The sequence below is a fragment of the Vanellus vanellus genome (assembly GCF_965231255.1).
Source record: "Vanellus vanellus genome assembly, chromosome: 1".
Lineage (NCBI taxonomy): Eukaryota > Metazoa > Chordata > Aves > Charadriiformes > Charadriidae > Vanellus > Vanellus vanellus.
Genome location: NC_138905.1, coordinates 197,683,856 through 197,705,230, shown reverse-complemented (window position 1 = coordinate 197,705,230; position 21,375 = coordinate 197,683,856). Strand labels below are relative to the sequence as shown.

The 21,375-nt window shown below is 41.9% G+C and overlaps 2 protein-coding genes across 3 annotated transcripts in view; one reads left to right on the top strand and one right to left on the bottom strand.

Annotated features, from left to right (window-relative positions):
* FRY (FRY microtubule binding protein) overlaps positions 1–14,357 on the top strand; it is a 192,352-nt gene extending 177,995 nt beyond the window's left edge. For both annotated transcript variants that reach the window (XM_082498322.1, XM_082498323.1), the window contains exons 57-61: positions 307–405; positions 880–963; positions 9,927–10,037; positions 12,120–12,313; positions 12,904–14,357. In XM_082498322.1, the coding sequence (XP_082354448.1) occupies positions 307–405; positions 880–963; positions 9,927–10,037; positions 12,120–12,313; positions 12,904–13,162 (747 nt within the window). In that variant the 3' untranslated portion in view covers positions 13,163–14,357. The remainder of the gene's footprint in view (positions 1–306; positions 406–879; positions 964–9,926; positions 10,038–12,119; positions 12,314–12,903) is intronic.
* Positions 14,358–17,160: 2,803 nt separating this feature from the next.
* Positions 17,161–18,977, bottom strand: ZAR1L (zygote arrest 1 like; the record flags this gene model as incomplete). Its single annotated transcript, XM_082498578.1, has 4 exons — positions 17,161–17,304; positions 17,723–17,797; positions 17,936–18,028; positions 18,375–18,977. 4 exons carry the CDS (start codon positions 18,975–18,977, stop codon positions 17,161–17,163), a joined length of 915 nt encoding a protein of 304 aa, XP_082354704.1.
* Positions 18,978–21,375: the final 2,398 nt, after the last annotated feature.

The following is a 21,375-nucleotide window of genomic DNA, read 5'->3' as shown; positions in this document are numbered from 1 at the left end:
TGGAAGAGCTGTGGAGATTAACTAGTTAAGCTTTGTGCAGTATTTTATTTTAGGGAAGTCCTCTGCAACGCTGTTATACACAGAACATGATTTCAATTACACATTATCATAGGTGCAAATTTTGCTATTGGGTTTTCAGTATAGTATTCTAGTTATGTATATTTTTGCATAAATATAAAAAATTTCAGTACTAGTGTCTGTAAATCTAAGTATTCTTTTTCAAGTTCTTTACTATACTTTCTACTCTGCTAATATTTTTATTCTTTTATAGTGACATTTACTAGCCCTTTAATTTCATTTCTCCAGCTGCTCTCTTGTGGCCTTCTTGAAAAGCTGAAGTTCAGTGTTTTAGAACTGCAGGAGTACCTGGACACATACAACAACAGGAAAGAAGCAACGCTCTCGGTATGATGGATTATGTTATGTTCTTGGTTTTGTCTGTGTGTATACTTATGCTGTGTCAGGAGACTGCAGGTACACTCGGATCTGTTTGAACTAACATTCAGTAGAAAAACATGTTTCAGATCCTGGATACATTAAATGTTTCTTCCTGAACATATGAACCAGAACTAAAAAAATAGCTATTGTATCCCTTAATTTTAGAAACTTTGGCATCTTTAATATTCCTGGTCTCTCCTTTCTCCTATTCAGTGATTAATTCATTTTCTTGGTTTATGCAATTCAAAAACTAACAGAAGTCAAGACTACACCTTTTAAATTAGTCAAAGCAAATTGTCACAGTCTGTGTGAATAAAAAGTGCAATTGCAAATTTTTATTTCTTAACATGCTGTGCTGTGAAACTAAAATACTGCTTACCTTTCTTCAAATCAAACTATAGGCCTTATTCATATCTTATTTTAATTTCTCTCCAAAAACAGTGGCTTGCAAACTGCAAAGCAACGTTTGCGGGGGGCTCACGAGATGGAGTTATTACCTGCCAGCCAGGGGACTCAGAAGAGAAGGTAATGAATGAGCAGTATTATTTCTGTCCTGTAAAGTTACGTGTGTGATATATCTTGTTCTTGGACCCACAAGAGCCTGCTGTACTTCCTCCTTGTCTTTCTGCTGGGCTTGGGCATAATCCAGCTTTCACACTTGAGGCTCAAAGGTATTGTTGCTTCAGTCCTGGCCATAGGAAATGGAAAGTATTCAGAGGCAATACTTCTGCCTTCCTGGTCTAGACGAGGAAACAGAGCTAACCCTGCCCGAGTTTTGTGTACTCTCCCTTTTATAAAGACGTTGCGGCGGTAGTTTCCCACAGTGCAGTGTTTCTGAAAATCACTGCTGGTGTACTGTTCCACATTGCACCCGTTTTATCTATGGCTGTTACAGACTCGGTCTGCCCAACAGCAAGACTTGCCTGGTTGAAATACACTTAGTTTAGTAGTTAGGAAAAAATGACTGTAAAATGGCCAGTGAAACAATTTATGCTCTAGATAAGAATTTATAACAAGGCAAAATACCTCTTTTGAACAAAAGTTTTACATGCACATGTGCAGGTAAATGGATAGATGGATGTATAGATAGATATTTAGTGTGTTGATTCCAGTTCAGAAATCAATCTTTTCAGAAATCGGCACCATCAGCAGGCATTCCTGTTATTTGATATACTAAGTATAAGAAACAGCTGTTATCTTAGTGGTGTAGAAGGAGTTGAGAAATGTTATTTTGTGGGTTTTTTTTTTTCCTTTTGGAGGAAAAAGGAATGGAGGGATGGGAAAAAGAAGGGGCGGGAGAGAATTAGCCAAAATCAGGAAGCAGCAACAGCATGTAGAAAAAAGTGACATCTTCTTTTGACATGTTATAACTTACGAAAGATAATGATGACATTTTCAGAACACACAGTAGCCTGTTGTAACCTTTTTTTCTATTACCTTGCTTTATTCTTTTGTTGGTTTCAGCTCATCTGTCTTCTCTCCCAATTCACTTCATTTTCTTCTGTTTTTACCTTAACCTCTCTTGCCCACCTCTATGTATTTGTCTTCCTGTCTTTGAACTCCCTTGACTTTTATTTTTTTATGCCATTTCCCAAGAATCCCAAATCCTTGCCACCCTTGCATTTTGGCTTCCTTGACCTTATTAGCAAATCTGTTTTGCTAATAAATCCTCTGGCTGCGATCACTGGCAGTGGGAAAACTGTTCAATCTTCCCCCACCTGACATTGGCACCAGCAAAAGTTTCAATACATCTGAGTAAGGTGCTTTCTCTTCTGTAATTGTAGTGGTGTACAGGGGAGTTACACTAAGCTATTCTCAAATCTTAAAAAAGAAAGACCTGGAATACATGCTGCTACCTCTCCTGCAAGTACATCAGGAGAGGGAGACAAAGTATCCATAGGGAGGCGTAACTACTGGAACGTGCATGGGCTTTCTCTTCCCACTGGTGCCCAACAGCCTGAACAGCAACTTCAGCCTGTAGCATTACATATCTTGCTGTATGCAGCTTAACTCAGCCTCTTCATCCCTCTTTTGGAAACCCGTAGAATGGGATGCAGGATCGCACATCTTGCTGATGTTTCCACATTGTTTCTTTTTTGAAATAATAGAGAAGGAATGCTGAGGAGAAGCAATAAACTGACAACTGAGCTCATATAGCTGCCCTAAATGCATCTAAAAATTAATAAATGTCATGTTCCACTTGTGTGGGTTTTTTTAACCAGGAGATCTCTGTTTCAGAATTAAATGTGTGTTTTATGAAGCCAGGGTTAGTATTTTTACTGCTTATTGAACAGACTGAAAAGAAAGGTTTCTTACTCCTTCAGGAATCCCTGTTTTCCCCCCAGCATTGTTCCTTCAGCCCAACATGCATTATTTCTTGGAAGCTGACAGGATAGTAGGTCTTTGATCAACAGGCGTATTTCTGTTCTCCCCCTTCTCATTCACCTGCCAATTGAAGCAGCTCTTCCCAAAGGAATAATCTGTTTATTCAACAAAAGTGTAATGGTAGGAAGAGTCCAGGGAAACTGAGGAAATATGATTAGGAAGGGACAAGGGAAAAATTACTCCTAGAATAGCAAGTATTTGTTTTCTTACCATTCCTCTCCTCTTCTTCTTCAAACTGAAAGGCTAAAGAATTTAATAATTGTAGGGAAAAAAAAATCTGTCTATAGTGGCCATCACAAAGGAACCTGCCTAAACTCATAAACTCATTGAGGGTTAGACGAGGGCCAGGTTTTTTGTTTAGCTAAGCACAAAACCAGTCTACTTCTGGAAAAGGTTCAGAAATAATTGTAAGGAAGAAAAAGCAACACCTTGCTCTACAGAAGGCAGAAATCTTAGCTTCTTAGAACTCTCCACCTGGTAAAAAGCTTGACATGAAAATAGTCCCCTCTGCAGACGAGGCAGACAGCAGACCAAATTCAGCATTCGCACAAGCGGTTGCGTTACAAATGCCTGCTGATGCCGGTAGCTAACTTGGCACCAGTTTCTCTGATCAGATCGTATTTCAAAATAAGCGCACATGATTTGTTGACCATTGTTACTGTTACTGAAAATGGGCAAAGGCAAAAATTGCTTATTCTGACATTAAAGAAGCTTGAAATAGAAGTTGTCTAGGTCAGCTGCCAGAGCTAGCAACTTCTCTGAAATTGGGTAAAAGCTTCACGTCCCAGAATGTCTTTCCCCCCCTTATTCTTGCAACAGATTACATGATTTGGATGTGTTTGGGATTTGTAAGCTTTGATGCTACATTGAGCAGCAGAGCCTCAAGGACGTAGGGGTCAATTAATAGACAAAAGATAACTGCACATACTATTGTGCTGTCTGTCCAGGTGTAACAGTCTTAGATGAGTACGGTGATCCGTACATTCTTCAGCCTTACTAAATAGGGATTTTTTTTTAATCTAATCTAGTCAAAGACTGGTTTTGTTTGGTGTGGGGTTTTTTTCTGGAAAAGCGATACATGGAAGATCCTATTTTTCTTGTCAATTAGCGTTGCTAATTCAAATGAATATTTATCTCCTAATGAGACTTTCAGTTTACTCTGTAAGCAAAAGTCAGTATACACCTTTCTTAAACCTTGCTCATCCCAAAACTCACCACAAGCTAACGGATGTGGGTTTTGCAAACTCGAACTATTAATGGATATTTAAAACATGCTGTAAAAATTTGCCCCCAAAATTCAGAATGTACCTGTTGCTTTGAGTTCCCCTGTGGCTAGGGGTTCAATTACTCTAGGCCACCATTAAGGCTGGAAGTGTACGTCCTGGAACCATGGTCACGTGGAGTTGAGTTGAGTTACAATAAAGCTCAAGGCACAGTGATTCTCATTGTTAAGTTAGAAATTCTTAATAATCAGTTATATCTGACTGATCTGATGAGTTATTTGACAGATCCATGGATTGACAATAAGGTAAAATTGGCCCCAGGTAGGCAGCTTTTCTAAAGGAGGAACACAGTTGCGAGCCATGTTTTAGATTTCTCCAGACAGAATAGTTTCTGCTGTCCTCCAAGTCCAGTGGATATTTAAGAATGCACAGAATATGCTGTAGCTCTCTTTTTTTCTTCAATATATACACAAATTTTTATATATACCCACTTTCCTAGATTATGGGAAAAGCTTTTGTCTGGTGGCACGTCAAGTCGAATAGAATACCTTAATAAAATGCACTTGCAATTAATAACCCTTGCACACAGCAGTTATTTTGTTACGGTGGGACTCTCCTGTGCCATGAAATGACTGAAGACTGTGTTGCCATCAAAGTGTTAATGTCTTAAGAAATAATTGTGTAACTCTCATCTCTTTTCAGTATGTAAAAATGATTCCTTGAAAAAAGCAAGATCTAAAGATGAGTGCTTTGCTGTCTTCCTGGTCTGCTAATAGTGCAGAACAGTAGTTCTCTGTCTCAATAAAAAACTAAATCAAAGTGCTGCTGGTAGGGTGTACAGCATTCTTAGGTGCAGCATTTACTAGCTGCAAAAGGGACTGTGCAAGTGATACAAATACTCTAAACATTTGGTATTTTCAGCTGCCAAAACCACCGATTGTGTAGTGTCTATCAACTAATCTAAAACAGCACTTCCCTTACCATAGGAATTAAACCAGAAATTGAGAAGAAGAGTGAAGGCTGGGACCATTCCACCTGAGCCCTTGCTGCGGCAGATTAAAAGAATTGCCACTTAGTCACTTAGTGACTTTTCAACTTCCAAGGAATATTTCATTTTATGCTGAAAGAGAGGAAGATAAGTTACAATCATGAAATTGAAGAGCAACATGGAGCTGAGCATCAGTAGTTGAGGGAGATTTTGTATCCAGTATATTTTCTTTCAGTGAAGAAGAAGGGTTTTTCCTGTAATGTGAAACCCCTTCCCCACCTCCCCACCCCCTTTTTTTTTTTGGCTTGCCCTGGTTTTGGAAGCAGTACAGAGAAGACAGTTTTTTTTCTGGAAAAAAAGACCATGGAATTCACTTATTTGCTGCTTTCCCTATCCCCCTCTTCTTTAAAGTAAATTCCATGGCGAATTAGAAATTATATGTGGATTCCAATATTTTTGAAAGTCCAAATTAAACTTGGTGGCATGCTACACTTCAGAGGAGCTTAAAACGGAGACAAACAAGATTTGAAAAACAAGCACTCCTGTGACTTTAGTAGAGCGCAGTGATCTGTCTGCTCTTGTCTTCTTCTTGAATTTAGCTTTACAGAGCTTAATTTACATGAACTGCATGGAAGCCAACATATGAAGGGTTTTTTTCAAGAGTACTAAATAGAAGAAAAAAACTATTCAAGCGATGTTAAAGGCATAAAATTAAACATCACAAGAGCTTAAAGCTTAGTTTGTCATGGCTTTATAAAAGAGTAGTGCAGGATTTGGGACAATACTTTTCATACATTTTTTAACAGTAAGGCCCATGGAAGGAAGACAGACTAAAATAGTTTATTAGGCTGTACCGAGTTAGCATTATGTCACATCTCTCTGTTTTCTGCCTTTGTATTCATGGTAAGGTAAATAATTTTAATAAAAATTCCAAATGTTTATCAACACTGTGTGAATATGCACTGACATCAGGCTTTAACTGGGCAGATGTCATTGTGTTTGTTAATTACAGCATTTACATGGTGACTGTGTTCATCTAAAATGTCTTGAGAATGCAATAGGTACATGTAATAAGAAAAGCTGCATTAGAAGTACACTGAGTGCAAATGTTAGTTCTTGGCAAAGAAAAGAGGAAGGCTTTTTTTTGAGGAGACAAGTTAGTGCCCTAATCTTTGAAATGCTAATGCACGTCAATTAGACATTTTATAACTATTGCAACAGGACTTACATTGACATTTTAGTAGCTACAGAATTATGAATCAGTGAATCATTACTGGTGAGAAGAAGGAATACAAAACTGTGTGAACTTGTGGCGTTGCCATGTAGTGAAACCAAACTGGCATTTTCCATGGATTTTCTTTTCTTATGATAGTCATAACTTAAAAGTTATATGCAAAATTTTTCCATTGTAATGTGCCAAGTAATAAACCTAGCAGTCACAGAGCTTATCCTGGAAATTTCATTAGATCTATTACATCCAAAAATAGAAGTATTTATAAATAACAAAATATTCTTAAATAACAAAGGTCAGTTCTATTCGTCACATGAAAACACTGCCTAATTTTTAGAGTACTTTGCAATATGAGCTCTTTTTAATAACAAAGAAAGCACATTTAAATAAAAGTATTCTTTCAAGAGTTTTCTAACACAATTTCACTGTACGTTCCTAAGCGACTGAGTGGGATAAATCAAAACTAATAATTCTGAAGATCTAACTGAGGGTATTTAGACTGTAATTTACCATTAGAATGAAAGCTTGATTTTATTGAGTGCTGTGCATGTTGTATGTGATATTTCCAACCAGTTATCAGGTTGAGGCAAGCATTGCTAATACAGCTGACAAATTATGCTATTAAAGATGGGCTGTGCTTCCTATTGCATGCATTACACTGACACTATACTTTCTTTCCTTTCCTTTTCTCCTGTGCCATGCTTGCTGTTGTAGCAAATGGAATCTCTTGCAGTAAGTTGAAGTTCTTTCATATTCTTTGTCCATCTGTAGATGGACTAATACACCCCAGTTTTACTGTTTTACTTCTAAGCATGATTTCCTTTTTCGTTATAATTTCCCTTTAGAATACGTGGTTCTACATGCAGTGACTAAAATAATTTACTAAGGTGTGTTTTGTGAAATCTGAAAATACGGTGCCAAAATTCTGACACCTTCATATGCTGTTTTAAATGGTCTTTTACATATTTTTTTAAAAATCAAGCCTTTGAATGGATATAATATGTTGGAGTGGAAAATAATATTTTTTTGTTATTTTAAAAGTCATAATTTTCAATTTGTCCTAATGAAAAACTACAATTTATAGTTGACAGTTATGTTTCAAAATGTTTTTGTTTATATGTTGATTAATAGTTTCACCACTATTGGTTTCTAATACTTATTCAGGAAGAACAAAAACTGAGTTGCTTGATATGGTAACTGAATACTGAGTGACTCAAACTTGAGTCTTCAATTTGACCTTAGTTTGTCTTCATTCAGGTTAACAGCCAGAAGGGTGAAACTGAATTACTGTTCTCCAAGGACTAAAAAGAATTGTGTTACATGCCAAGCTATCATGAGATTTGTATTTTTTTTTTTAATTATGTTATGCTGTGTCCTGGTTTTCAATTAATTTTTAACTCCATGACAACTTCAAGTATATGTGTGTTTAACTGCCAGTTCTCCAAAATTTGAATAGAGTGAATTTGATCCCTACTGGAGAACCTCAGGCTGTGTCCCTACTGGTGAATTAAACAGAACCAGGGCTGAATGGGTAGCACCTTCCCTGGCTAGGACACCAGCCAGCCCCTCTCATGCCCGAGCAAGGTTCAAGAGAAGACAGAAGCCAGAGCCATTTCCAGGAGGTTGTATCTAAACAGTCATTCCTTATTTTGGGAGGAGAACAGTTAGCCACACAGATGCAAGCTTGGCAGTGCTCCGTGGCCCCAGTTACAGCGAATGGCCTCTGGGCAGGTTTATTTAACAGGCAGCATCCCTCATGCCCTACCTCTTCATTCTCTTGGCAACCGATAGGTCTTGTCCCTGCCCACAAGTCAGTTCTGCCCTAGCAGGTCGCACATCCGTTCCCTCACGTTTTTTCCCGCTGTGGATCTGCTGGGCCTTCCCTCAGCTCCTGTGGATCTTTGCTGTTGTATCAGATCTGGTGGGATTCCTCCCTTCCATTTGGGGCAGGAACACCCTGACCCTGCTCACCAGTAGCAAACACTAAACATACCGACTCGGATACTAGAAACAGTTTATCCGTAACAGCACAGAGCGCACACCAGGCAAATTTACAGTGCTGAGCTCTGCTGCTGTGGCAGACCAACGCCGAGGTACGAGCAGCCCTGTCTGCCTGGCCTTCAGCAGGACGAACTCTGCCAGGTTGACTCCCACTGGTTTGGCACTCTCCTCCTACTCCCACTCTCCTCCATAAACCTCCTCCAGAAGGAGACTAGCTCTACCTGGTTTTGGCGGTGCCCTTGGCTGACCGTTTGTAGATGGGTAGTTGGTGTCCACCCCTCCCTGATAAACAAAGCTGAAATTTGCCAAAGAACCTCTCTTTTGACCTCTGCCCCTCAGCATTCTCAAGCTTGTACAGAAATTTTGGGAACTGGAATGCTAGGGATATGGTTCTAATTTTGGCTTATTAATAAAAACCTCGGCACTTAAATATTGAACCATATGTAAATAAACACTTCGGTCAAATTAACGTTTATAATGTTTCTAAAGTACTTTTTATTAGTGTTTGTGCTGGCATTTGCACAGACCCCGATTCGGCAAATAGCTGAAGTACATGCTGGTAGCTAAGCATGTATGAAGTGCTTTAACAAAGCAAAGACGACATTAATAGCTTCTTCTTCTTTTCTGCCATGTTTGGCCTGAAACTCTGCTCTAGTTCCTCCAAGCAAATGGAAGGATCACGGAGCCACTGTGTCTGTAAGAGAAGACAAATCAAATATGGTTTGAAGTCTGTAAGGCTTTCCTGCCAAAGGGTCCAGAGGCCTCCTGACTTGTACTTGCAGAATTTTCACTTCTGTAATTTGCTGAAGATGAAATATTCCTCCCTTCCCGACCATGATCCAGCTGTGGAACTATGAGATTCCCCCCTCCTGACAGACACACGGATACCAGGACCATAAGCATATTAACTTGACTTTTCTGGCAGACGTGCCCATTGCATGTTACTTCAATGTGTCTGACACCTTTTGTGTGATGCCGCACATTACACTGGAGGAAACAAGTTAATATTCATAGAACAGTATCTACTTAATCTGGGAGAATAAATTGTAGAAGCCAGATGTCCTCTTACACATTAAATTCCATCCATCTGTCATATGGTTTCTTTAAGATGGTAGAAAATCCATGAGTTGCAGAGCTGGCATTTCCTCCTTGCTACTCCTGGCCGGATTTATTGCCTCTTCCCCCCCCTTCCTCCTCAGAGAAGCAGGCAGGAGCTTTGGCCCTCTTGGACAACTACTTCATTACTTCTGTCTTGGATTTCCATCCTCTCAGAAGAGGTCTTTCACCATTTCTGAAGTTTGAAAGAGTTTTATGTTCTATGCAGCAGAGTCACTTCCCCCATATTCTGCCTCTGCTTTCCAGCTGCAAACTGGAGACAGGGAAGCTGTGAAGCTAACCGACATGAACTGCTTTGAGATTGATGCTGACATGTGCTACATGAGAGCTAGCCATCAGAATTTTGATTTTCAATGAGGTCATATATGACTTACCTACAGAAGAATGAACGTTACTTGTTTTCTGAAAGAGTATACGGTCATACTTCGGTAAAATAATGTTTTTTGAGAACTGAACTGTCTCAATGTGCTTTATTAGTTATTGAAAATTATCCCGACTTACTGATCTTTATTAATTATTTCTTCTCCTACAAATCTTTCCTTAGCAATTGGAACTGTGTCAGAGATTATATAAACTGCACTTCCAGCTGCTGTTGCTTTTTCAGTCCTACTGTAAACTTATCGGACAAGTGCATGAAGTCAGTTCCATGCCAGAGGTATGTAAGAAACCACAAAGTCTTACACTGAAAATACCACTTTACTTTCTTGTTCTTATTTTTCTTTCTATGGACTTACACCAAGGATTACACTATTTCACCCTGAATATGCCTGCAGTCAAAACCCTTCAATACACCAGCACCCCCATTAAAATACAGTGGAGATGAGATGCTGTATTTTTTTGCAATTGACTATACTTCCAGAGACAGATCTTTTCTATGTTCAGTCTTCAAAAGTCATTTCAGTCAGAGGTAACAAACTAGAATGATATATGACATCTTAATTTCATTCAAACACTTTACATATAGGGAGGGCTCAGACTATATGAACATCTGCAAGTGATTTATTTTTATTTTTATTTTAATCGAGGCCTTAGTTTTTAGGGAAAAAGCCTTTTCCTAGGTCATGACTGATTTTGTCTGCACTTTGCGGAGACACTTGGACCAGAAGCACTTGTTAGTATGACAATAACAAAATAATTTGATAAATTAATCTTAATACGGATGCAAAATTAAGGTTTTTGCTGGAAGAATGTATAATAACATAAAATATATGAACTGTCTCAGTCGCATGTGCATTATACTAGAAATATCAGCAGCAGTTTTTGACAAAGAGCATCCCCTCATACCTGAGCAAGTAAAGGTGTGTAGTGTAGAACTACATTATATTCTGACTGCAAGTGTACTGCCTGATCTTCTTCTCTGGGTAAACAAATCGAAATCAGTTTAATGATTCCAGATAGTATATAAATCTATTTTAAAAATATAGTTAACTAAACACCTTAATGTCATAAGTCTTTTTAATTCTGTGATTTTTACAAGCTTTCTTCTTTAAATATTTTTGACACAGCACACTATGGCTTTTGACCCAAATAGCCTTCTGGTTTGAGATAAATCTATGTATCTTACTTTAAAAACCACTTCACAAGAACAATACTGTTAGTCAAGTTTATTTTCAGCAATTGCGTAAAATATGTAATACTTTGGAATATCTTTGAGGTGATCGGTTTAAGTCGAATGATCATCACTTAAGGAAAGATTTAACTTGCCATTCCGTATATATTTTTCTCCTGGTAAGGTGTATATCTTTTAAACTATTGACGTGAAGAAGTCATTGTATTTTGCTTGTAGCTGTAAAAAGAAATGAAGCTATAAAATGTATTTTATGATAGATTCTAGTAGTTTAGAGATTCTATATAAGTGGAAATGGTTTGTTTTATCGGATGTGCTGTAGTAGTACCAAGAGTTTGAATACTTATTGTATCTTAAGGACCTGTTCTGAAGGCTGGCTTGTAATGGGACTGGGCTGTTTGCTTTCAAGGAAAGAGAGGGCAGTAGGCATCTGTCTTAGAGTAGCCTAAATTTGAGAAATATTTTGTGTGCCTTGTAATATAATTGATTTCTGTAACTGTATTTCACAGTTACAGTTTTGTTAGATTGTTATAAATAATGCAGCCGATGAAACCGGGGAACAATAATATGAGAAATAGCTGTTTCACCATGAAATTTGCACATTTTGCTGGAGCCAGAAGCTGTTATTTAAAGGAAGTTCCCTTTATAGTCATGTGACAGTGGTTATTTTTAGCATGTATGAGCATGAAAAGGTAGATCTTTAGAAATTAACTGTTCACTTATGAATTATTTATGTCTCCTGCCATATTAACTTTTCAGCCTGACAAAGGGTTATACAGTTCCTGTCCATATCAGATCCTGCATGGTTTTTGTAAATAAAGAACAACATCACTGCCAGGAGAAATATATGTTTTCTTAAACTTTTCCACTATGATATGGAAAAAGTAGCAGGGGTGAAAAATAAAAGATTGTTTAGATGAACTTTTGCATTTTTAGCAAGCCAAAAATACCGCATAGGGTTAAAGGAAGCACAAAGCTTAAAAATCTGTAGTTTGTGTTTTCCCTATATTGTACAGAGCACAGAGATCAAGAAAAGTCCTTGTGTTAAAATGGGGCCTTTTCCATAATGCGTAATTCAATGTAGTAGGAAGAACAGACTTGAGATACCTACTCCCTTTGGTGCCAATGGAGAATGAAAATACCCATCTCTCATCTTTCTCCTTGGAACAGCTGTTAAATATGTCAAGAGAACTGAGTGAGCTGAAGAAAAATCTTAAGGATGCTACTGCTGCGATCGCAGCTGAGCCTCTGACGACGGAATCTGAGCCCACATTCAATTCTACGGAAGCAGCTATTCAGTCCATGCTGGAGTGTTTGAAAAACAATGAACTTGTTAAAGCTGTCCGACAAATAAGAGAATGCAGGCAAGTTTTGCTACATGGCTCATATTAGACTTCCATGTTATTAGAAAAGTTATTATCTTCCCACCTTTGTACTAAATGTAATATGCTGAGTCAGCGTAATTAATTTGATGTTTCAACGAGGCAAATGGGGACATTGATATTATTAACTTTTGCAGGGGTGTGCCACAAGTAAAGATATCAAATCAGTTATACAAACGTGTATGCTTGCAACAATTAAGTTGCTTAATTGCATTTTTTAGATCTAAAGTACTTCTGTGAGGCTCTTAAGAATTTTTTTACAGAGCTAATTCCTTACAGGTGCGCATGTATCACTGGCATCGGCTAACATTCAGCCCAGTTTCACTTTCACTTATTTGAATGAGTTTTCTTAAGCTTTTTTTTTTTTTAGATAATAGGAATTGCGCTTTTATGTGCTTTCAGTGCCTGACACCAGAGTCTGAGTAACAAATGAGTAGTGTAAAACAGTGAGTTGCTTTTGGCTTATAAGCATGTGCGAGTCAGTTCTCCTTTGAGAGATCTCTGTCACCTAGTTTCCGTCTGTGCTAATAAACCCATAATGATACGCACATTCTTTTCCTGTTTGATTGCAGGATTTTGTGGCCCAATGATATCTTTGGAAGTAGCTCTGATGATGAAGTCCAGACACTACTGAACATTTACTTCCGGCACCAAACCTTGGGGCAGACGGGCACCTATGCACTGGTGGGCTCCAACCAGAGCCTGACGGAAATCTGTACCAAATTAATGGAACTGAATATAGAGATCCGCGACATGATTCGCAGAGCTCAGAGCTACCGGGTCATCAATACTTTTCTTCCAGACTCCAGCATTTCCGGCACAAGTCTCTGACAGGACTCTTGTGTCCTCTTTCAAGCTGGGAGTGCTGCCCTGTTGGAGTGAGGTGGCTCAATGTCTTCTCAGCCTTACAAAGGTTTGGTCAAACTGTACTCACTCTTGTTACATTTAGGATTCCTTCTAAAAAGATATGGGCTGAACTTCAAATGTGTAGCAATACTGTAAGGACAAAGGTAGCATAGAGCATCTGGGACAACCTCCTTTGTTCTCTGTTGCACAAAAATCAGTTAGCATTTCACTGAGCAACTGCAACTCACTACTGAAGAAGTGACTTCCATTGCATACCAAAGCCTACTACACTGAACAATACTTCCTTTATAGCAAATTAATTTTAGGTTGGCAAAAGTGCAATGTTTCCTTCACGAAATAATATTTTTTGTTAAAAAAAAAAAAGAAAACTTGTACATTTTTTTTTCCTTTTTTCTCCTATTTGGTTGAGTGAAAGATGGGCAGAATGAAGCTGGCCACAGAATCTCGCAAACTTGTTGGTCAAAAGCTGAGAGCCTGTGTATATGAAACAAATTGTAAATGGACTACAGTTTAATGTACACTGTAATTTGAATATGATTACTGTATCTTAAAACAACGAGCTGCTATGAAGTACATTTCCTAATGTTACTAGGCTACTGTCTCTGAAGGTACTGGATCATATTGCAGAGGTCTGTTCTTAGGCCCCCAAGCATCGTGAATGGTCTTGGTAGATTTTCTTCTTTTTTTTTTTTTAAAGGACCTTGGCTGCTTTTTACTAGAGGGTTGCTTTTATGAATATATTTATACTATTAAAGGATGGTTGATCTAATTTAACTTGCCATTTTGTAGGAGAAAGTCCCATCACAGTCAAATCTTTTGAACTGTTATGCATGCATATTTTTATTTAATATAAATTTTGAGTATAAAAAGTAAAAATATTAATGTGAAATGCAAGTTCTCATGTTAAGTTTCTTCAGAGATGTCTTATTTTATTTGTAATGTATATATAAAAGTCATACCTGTATGTTTTTTTCTTACATTTAACTGCTGTCCAGTGTTAAATGTATGCATGTAAATCTGTTGCACATCTGAGACACTTTCATTCTGACAACATGTAACTTATTCACTCTGTAAATACACTTACCGTTTTTGTGAAGTAACTTTGGTTGATATTTGGATCAGTACATCCATTTAACTAAAATATAAAAGACATATATAATCGCAACAGAGTATGTGCTTGTTGTGAAGACTGTGTTCTTGTCTGAATCTATACTATTGCGGATCGTATCCATGATCAGCAGCCCCCAAAAGACACCTTTTTCATCATTTATGGTGGAACCGTTCATTACACTGAAAGAAACCAGCGGGAAATGTAAGGATTTTTTTGTCAGTCTGTAGTTACAACTCAGCCAGAAAGAGTACGTTGGCTAAAGCAGTTTCATAACTGAAAAAAAATTCCAAAATGGAGGTGAAGGTTTGTTTCTGTTAAAAACATCAGTAATGGTCCTGTTCGTTTCAGCATTGGGTTTCAGTGGGGTGGGTTTTTTTCTCATGCTGAAGGTAAAAGAAAAGCTGTCCAGCCTGCCATATCAGCCTCGGCTCTGAGAATGCAGTAAAGCCTTCTCCCCTTCACCCCTTTTTTGTTTTCAAAATGCTTGCACAATTTTACCTGGATCTTGGAAAATACTTGTATTGATTCATAAAAGGGGTGGAACCAACTTCTTTTACAGGTTTTGATTTTGCAGTCCACAGAGCTCTTCAGCAGAGTTGTAGCTGCAGGACAAAATAGTTGCAAGGCAAATCACACAGCTGTTTTTCTGAGTAAAATAATCCACAATGGTTAGAGAAGTCTTCGAATTTCAGTTATGTATTTCACTTTTGAAAGCTATTCAGAACTGCAGTTGGGGTGGGCTGCAAAAATTTTAGTTGGTTGGTGAAAGCTGAGATCTGCTCTATCACTTGGCAAAATCATGGATATTTTACAGATCACAGAATCACAGGAAGAGCTCAGGTTGGAAGGGACCGGAGGAGTTCATCTAGTCCAATCTCTGCTTTGAAGCAGGGTCAGCCATGAGATCAGACCAAGTTATTCAGGCCTTTATCCAGCTGGGTCTTGAAAACATTCAAGGATGGAGAGCGCGCATCCTCCTTGGACAACCTATTTTACTTGACTGTTCTCATGGTGGAAAGGCTTTCCCTTTATCCAGTCTGAACCAGTCTTGGTTTATTTGTATGTATGTCGTCTCTCAGCCCACTAATCATGAGCCACATTGAAGGGCCTGGCTCCATCTCTCCTGAGGAACCATAATCTGGCAGGCTACTGGTAGGCCCCCCTGAAGTTTACGCTTCTTCAGACTGGATAAGCCCAGTTCCCTCAGCTTCTCCTCACAGAGCAAGTGCTCCAACCCTGTGACCAGCTTGCTGGCCTCCACTGAACCCCTTACAGTTGATCAACATCTTTCTCATATAGAGAGCCCAAAAGTGGATACAGTAATCTAGATGTGGTCTAGTGAGCACTGAGTTAAGGGGGACAATCGCTTCCCCTGCTCCACTGTCTCTACTTCTGTTTGTACAGCCAAGGATGTTGTTGCCACCCTTTTCTGCCAGGGCCCACTGCTGGCTCCACACCCAGCTCACTGCCAGCCAGACCCTGAGGGCACTTTCCAGTGAGCTGCCCCCCAGCCAGGCAGTCCCCTGCCTGCATCACTGCAAAGGCTTCTCCCCATCCAAGAGCAGAAATTTCCTCTTGTCCCTGCTGAATATCACAAGGCTCCTGTTGGCTCATCCCTCCAGTCAGCTGAGATCTCTCCAAATGGCAGCACTGCCCTCAGCTGTGTTGGCTGGTGTGTGTCATCGTCGTCGTCCCCCCCCCCCCAGTTTGGTGTCACCTGCAAACTTGGCAAGCATATTCTGTTGCCTCTTCCAGGTCACTGGTAAAGATGTTGAACAGGACAGGTCCCAGGAAGGGCCACCTGCTGTACGCCACTTGTTATGGTCCTGCAGGCAGAGTATACCCATTAACCACCACCTTGTGCAGCTTGATTCAATTGGTCCTCAGAGGTTCCTTCTTGCCCTGAAGTATTCCAATTCCTCACAGATCCAACAAACCCCACGATGTAACCATCTAGCTTTTTTAACATCATTTCTAAACGTCAGGTACAGTAGAAATCAGTATATTCCCCACAAAGCCTCACTGCAGTCCTAGGACAACACAAACTGCCATAATGCTCCACTGTGCTCCAACATCACCAGTAATTTCATTAGGATTCCACTACCACATTTTGTCTCCATGAAGGCAGAGTCAGTTACATTTAAGCCACCTACCCTGGAGACATTGTATATGACTGGAAAGCTTCTGAAGCACAAGCTTGTATTTGAACTGAGGCACAGGGACTTGTTCTACTTCTTTTGGGAGACGTTAACTCTAGAGAATTTGTTATACTCTCATCACAGATACCCCCCAGCTCGAAAGGTTTTTTCCCCACCTCCTCACTTAGAAAACATGAGACTTATACTCCCCCTCATAGCTTATAGTCATAGTCTTCTAGCAGATGGTCTTTGATTATCAGTGCTGAGATTATTTTTTTTTTATTCATTTGACAGAGGCAGTGGGAAGAGACAATTACAGATACATTTACCCCAGACTTTATGCTCCAGAACATTTGCATCTTCCCCACTAGTTCCTTCCACTGAAGGAAAAACTTGCTAGTGCAGCTTTAATCTTGGCAACCCCTAAAGACAGGCTAAGAACAAAACCCATTTTCTTTAGGAAATCAAATAGGTTCTGTTTCCTTCCATACATGTTTTCCTTTTCCATCCCAGCAAGATGAAACTAGGGGGTAACAAAACTGTTGCAAACTTTTATTGTTCTTTATTCGCAGCATATATACAGTGAAGTTATATACTTTATAAATAATACAAAAGTCTTTATCCATTATCCAATGCCAGGTCAAAAGCCTAAAGTCAAAACATTGCAAGAGACTGACAAAGTGCAAAGTGCAAAATGGAAGAGGGCACACAGATCAGACGATGTATTTGAAGCTGTAGGTGTTATCACAGGACAGCCTCTTGCCTTTGCAGCGGCCACAAAGTTCTTGGCGATGAGGTCTCTTGAGATCAATGTGTCTTTTCTTCTGAGGGCAGGAACAACGAGTCTTTGAACAGGTCTTAAGAAACAAGCCATTTTATTAGTAGTAGATCAAAGGTGCTCGCTTCACATTAGACTGACATTTAGTTTTCCTTAATCATAGCAACACATTTGGGCTGATACACTTAAAAGAGCTCATGTGGTAAAAACCCTGTGGAGTTAGGCTACAAGAGCCTTCTCACCTAGAAGCACAAAACCCCACCCTATGTGTAGCTAGGCATAACCCTGTATGAACAGAAAGCTGTTCGTGTAAACCATCTGCAGGAGGAGGGAGCCCTATCCCATGACACCTTTCCCAAATAATATTTGTTTCCTAGTACTTTGATGAAAGCAAGTTCTCTTCCAGATAAAGTCAATATCAAATTCAGCAACTGTAAACTATTAAGCATATATGACAAACTCCGGCAGTCTTACCAGGACAGAAAGCTGTAACTTACCTGGCACTGGATTGCTTCCACTCGATAGGGATTGAAGCCCTTTTGGCATTTGCGACAGAGCTGCTTGAAGTACACCTGAAAAAAAAGCAAGTTCTCAGTTACTACAGAGACTTCCTCAGAGCGTTCAGTACAGGTACCTAAATTTGTGTTTGCCAGAACACCCGATTTGGTGCCATTCTTACAAGTCTCAGGAGCAAGAAATGACTTAACTACCTTGTTGCTTCCAGAAATGCACCACACGTAAGCACTCTCCCATCTGGTCTTGCAGTCTTTACAGTGGAAGTAGCCATACTTCTGCTCCAGAAACTGCTGAGAGAAAGTTCACTGAATAGCCTCCAGCACCACAAGACCACCACCCAGCCCGGGTCCCTCATGACACCACCACCACCCCCCCCGGCTTTCACAGGCAGGGGGCTCCCCTGCTGGGAGGGAGCCAGAGCTGCCTGGGGACCACCGACCCGGGGCTGGGGGTGTGCAGGGGTGCGTGCGTGTGTGGGTGCAGACCTGAGCGGGAACCCAGGGTAGGGGCCGCTGTGCCTTTTGCCGCCCAAGAGCGGGTTTCTCGCCAACCCGCCTCGTCCCCCAACCCCTCTCTCGCCCAGCGCGGGCGGCAGCAGGTCCCGGCCTCTCCCCGGGCCCCGGCGCTGCACACCTGGAAGGCCGCCCGCCGCCTGGGGGCTGCTGCCGCCCTCTCCCCTGCTGTCTCCTCACTCTGCAGAGCGGCCTCTGCCCGACCCTCCTGCTGCTCTCTGCCGCCATCCTCCGCCTCCTGCTCCTCGGGGGTCGTTTCCGACGCCTCCTCCTTCTCCCGGGGTCCGGCGGCCTCAGGCAGCGCGACGAGGCGGCGGTGGTCCCGCACGGGGGAGTAGAGGGCGAGGTGGCCGTGGGCGCGGAGGGCGGCGGGGCTGAGGGGGTGGCCGACGGGCAGGGTGCGCGGCCCCAGCGAGCACTGCACGGCGGCGTCGGCCCGCAAGTTCACCTGCACCCCCACCTCCCTGGTGATGGCCCGGCGCAGCCGCGGCGCCAGGCCGGGGTTCACCTGGGACAGCAGGGCCTGCAGCTGGGCCCGCCGGTAGCTGTCCAGGTAGTCGGAGGGCAGAGGGCTGAGAGGCCCGCCCAGGACCGGGCTGATGCCGCCGCTCTTGCTCTGCTTCCAGCTGGGCTGTTTCACCGCCGGCTCCCGGCTGCGGCCCGGGGCGAGGCCGCCCCTGAAGCTCTGGTATGTGCCGAAGGGGGAATAGACAAAGCCCTCCATGATGGCAGTCACATGGGAAAGTCGGTTCCGACTGCCTCCCCGCCCTGCCTTTATCTTCCCTGGAGAGCTGCTGCTAATTGTTGCTAATTGATGGGGAAATTGGCCGCAGCCGATCCAGGCTGGCTGAGGGGAGGGCGCTCAAAGAGTAGCCCATCTCTGCGAGGCCCTGTGAAGGTGAGTGGATGGACTCCATGGCAGCTGCTCGCTCCGGGCTCCTCCGGTTTAAGGCCTTCAGGGAAGGAGAAAGAGACAAAGCCCAGATAAACTGGTTGCCCCACGGGCAACTGACAAAGCAGGCAGGCGATTACAGCTCTGAAAAGAAGTCTTCATCGGTGTTAAAAGGTCTGAGCATCCCCCTTTGCTCCATTATTTGGGGATTGTCTGTCTACATGTAGCCTTTCCATCAGCTGTATTGGTTTAGGAAAAGATGGAATGTACTTCAGTTAGTACAACACTCCAGAGGGAAAAGAGTTATACCGGGAAAAGTGGCTTAATACGTCTATAATGAAATAAATTTTAGCAATACAAGCACTTACATCTTAGACTAATAGTCCTTCTTCCATAATTGCATCACTTTAGTTCAATTGTAAGGTAATATAGTTAAAATCATATAATTAAATAATCCAAACTGTGTATGTGAGTCTGTAGAGACTGCAGAATCCCCAAATCCCTGGACCTGCTGTGATGTGAAATAATTCCTTTGCAGGACTCCTCACCACCTTTACAAAAGCATTGCGTTATAAAACCCAGTAGGCCAACAAGGTAAGGGCTGGAGACGTGCTGGTAGAGATGGTGTCTTTAAACGCTCACAGCATATTTGAGAAAGATCCTTTCAAGTGTCTGAAATAAATGAGTAAGAAATAACAATTTTAGGGAACAAAAAGGGGCTGAGATTCAGGAAACACACATTCATCGTAGTTAGAAACAAGATGGCTCAAGGCTACACATGATGCTTGGGTTTTCAAAGCACCGTCTGTATCAGCTCAAAGCAAAACCAGGGTATCGAGAAAGACCAAGTTAGAACTTATGGACTGCCGTGTGACCACAAAAAGAGCAAGTTATTGGGGTGTGTTGGGAGGGGAATGGAGCTTAAATTGGAAACTAAATGCCATCGTTCAAAACAACACCAATGGCTTCCTCTGCAATGCTTTGGGAAGAACCAGTTACTGCACCTCCCCAGGACACTGCAGGATTAGAAGGTAAAGAAGTTTGTTGGAAGGAGGAAGGACATGGAAAAATTATTGCATGAAGAGACATTGAAGAAGGTGACTGATGAGTAAGTGGGTGATGTGAAAAAACTGTGTAAAATAGACTGGTATGCAGAGGTAGGAAGAAACCACTTTATAACACAGGAGCAGATTAACATTGGGCTAAAACACAAAAAACTGGCACAGGTTGCCCAGCCAGGTGGTAGATGCGCTATCCCTGGAAACATTCCAGGCCAGGTAGGACTGGGCTCTGAGCAACCTCATCTAGTGGAAGGTGTCCCTGCTCACTGCAGGGGAGTTGGACTAGGTGGCCTTTAAAGGTCCCTTCTAACCCAAACCATTCAGTGATTCTATGAAAATGAAAGATGGCTAAATCGAAATTGGTGATGGTAAGACTTTTCCACCCAACTTGAAGTTACTTTATGGACTCATTGCTGAGGCCAAGAGTTGTATTAAGAGTCAAAACAGGAATAGACATATATGCGGAGTATAATAATACTCTCCTTATTATAATAACAACCATAATAATTTCATGTCTCAAGGCCTACAAAGCCCCCTTACTAAAAAGATGAGGCTGAGACTTTCGCAGGCAGCGGCTCTCAGCACAGCACTGCTGCTCGCTGCCGGGCTTCTGGGCCGTTGGTGCTAACAGCTACCAAACAGTCAGTCGGACTATGTCGCCCTCGGATGCGATACTTCCTTTCTCACAGGGAATAAAAGCAGCTGGCCGGCATTTGCCTCGGGACGCTCCCTTTCAGGATTGAGAGGAATCGGCCGCGGAGGGAAGGCATTTACAGAAGGCACAGCGCTTCCTCCGCCGGCGGCTGTCCCGCCCCGCGCCTCCGCGTCCACCAGCCCCGTATAGGGCTGGGAGAGGCGGAGCGCGGGACAGCTGAGGAGAGGAAGCGGAGGCGGGTGCAATCGCCGCCACCTCCTTCCCGTGACGGGTAAGGCGGGAACGGCGCGTGCTCTCCGCGCGCAGGCGTCTGTGGGTGAGGGGGGGGGGGGGGGGGATAGTTGGCGCCAAGCTTCGAACGCGGCGGGGAAGGCCGCTCCGCTCCGCCCCGCGCGTGAGGCGATGCCGCGGCCGCCGTGACGCCTGCGGGGCCGGAGGGGAGGTAAAGGCCCCGCGTGTGGCTCTGCGCTGTCGGCCCCCTTTCACCCGCTTCGCTTGGGGGGTGTCCCGGCTG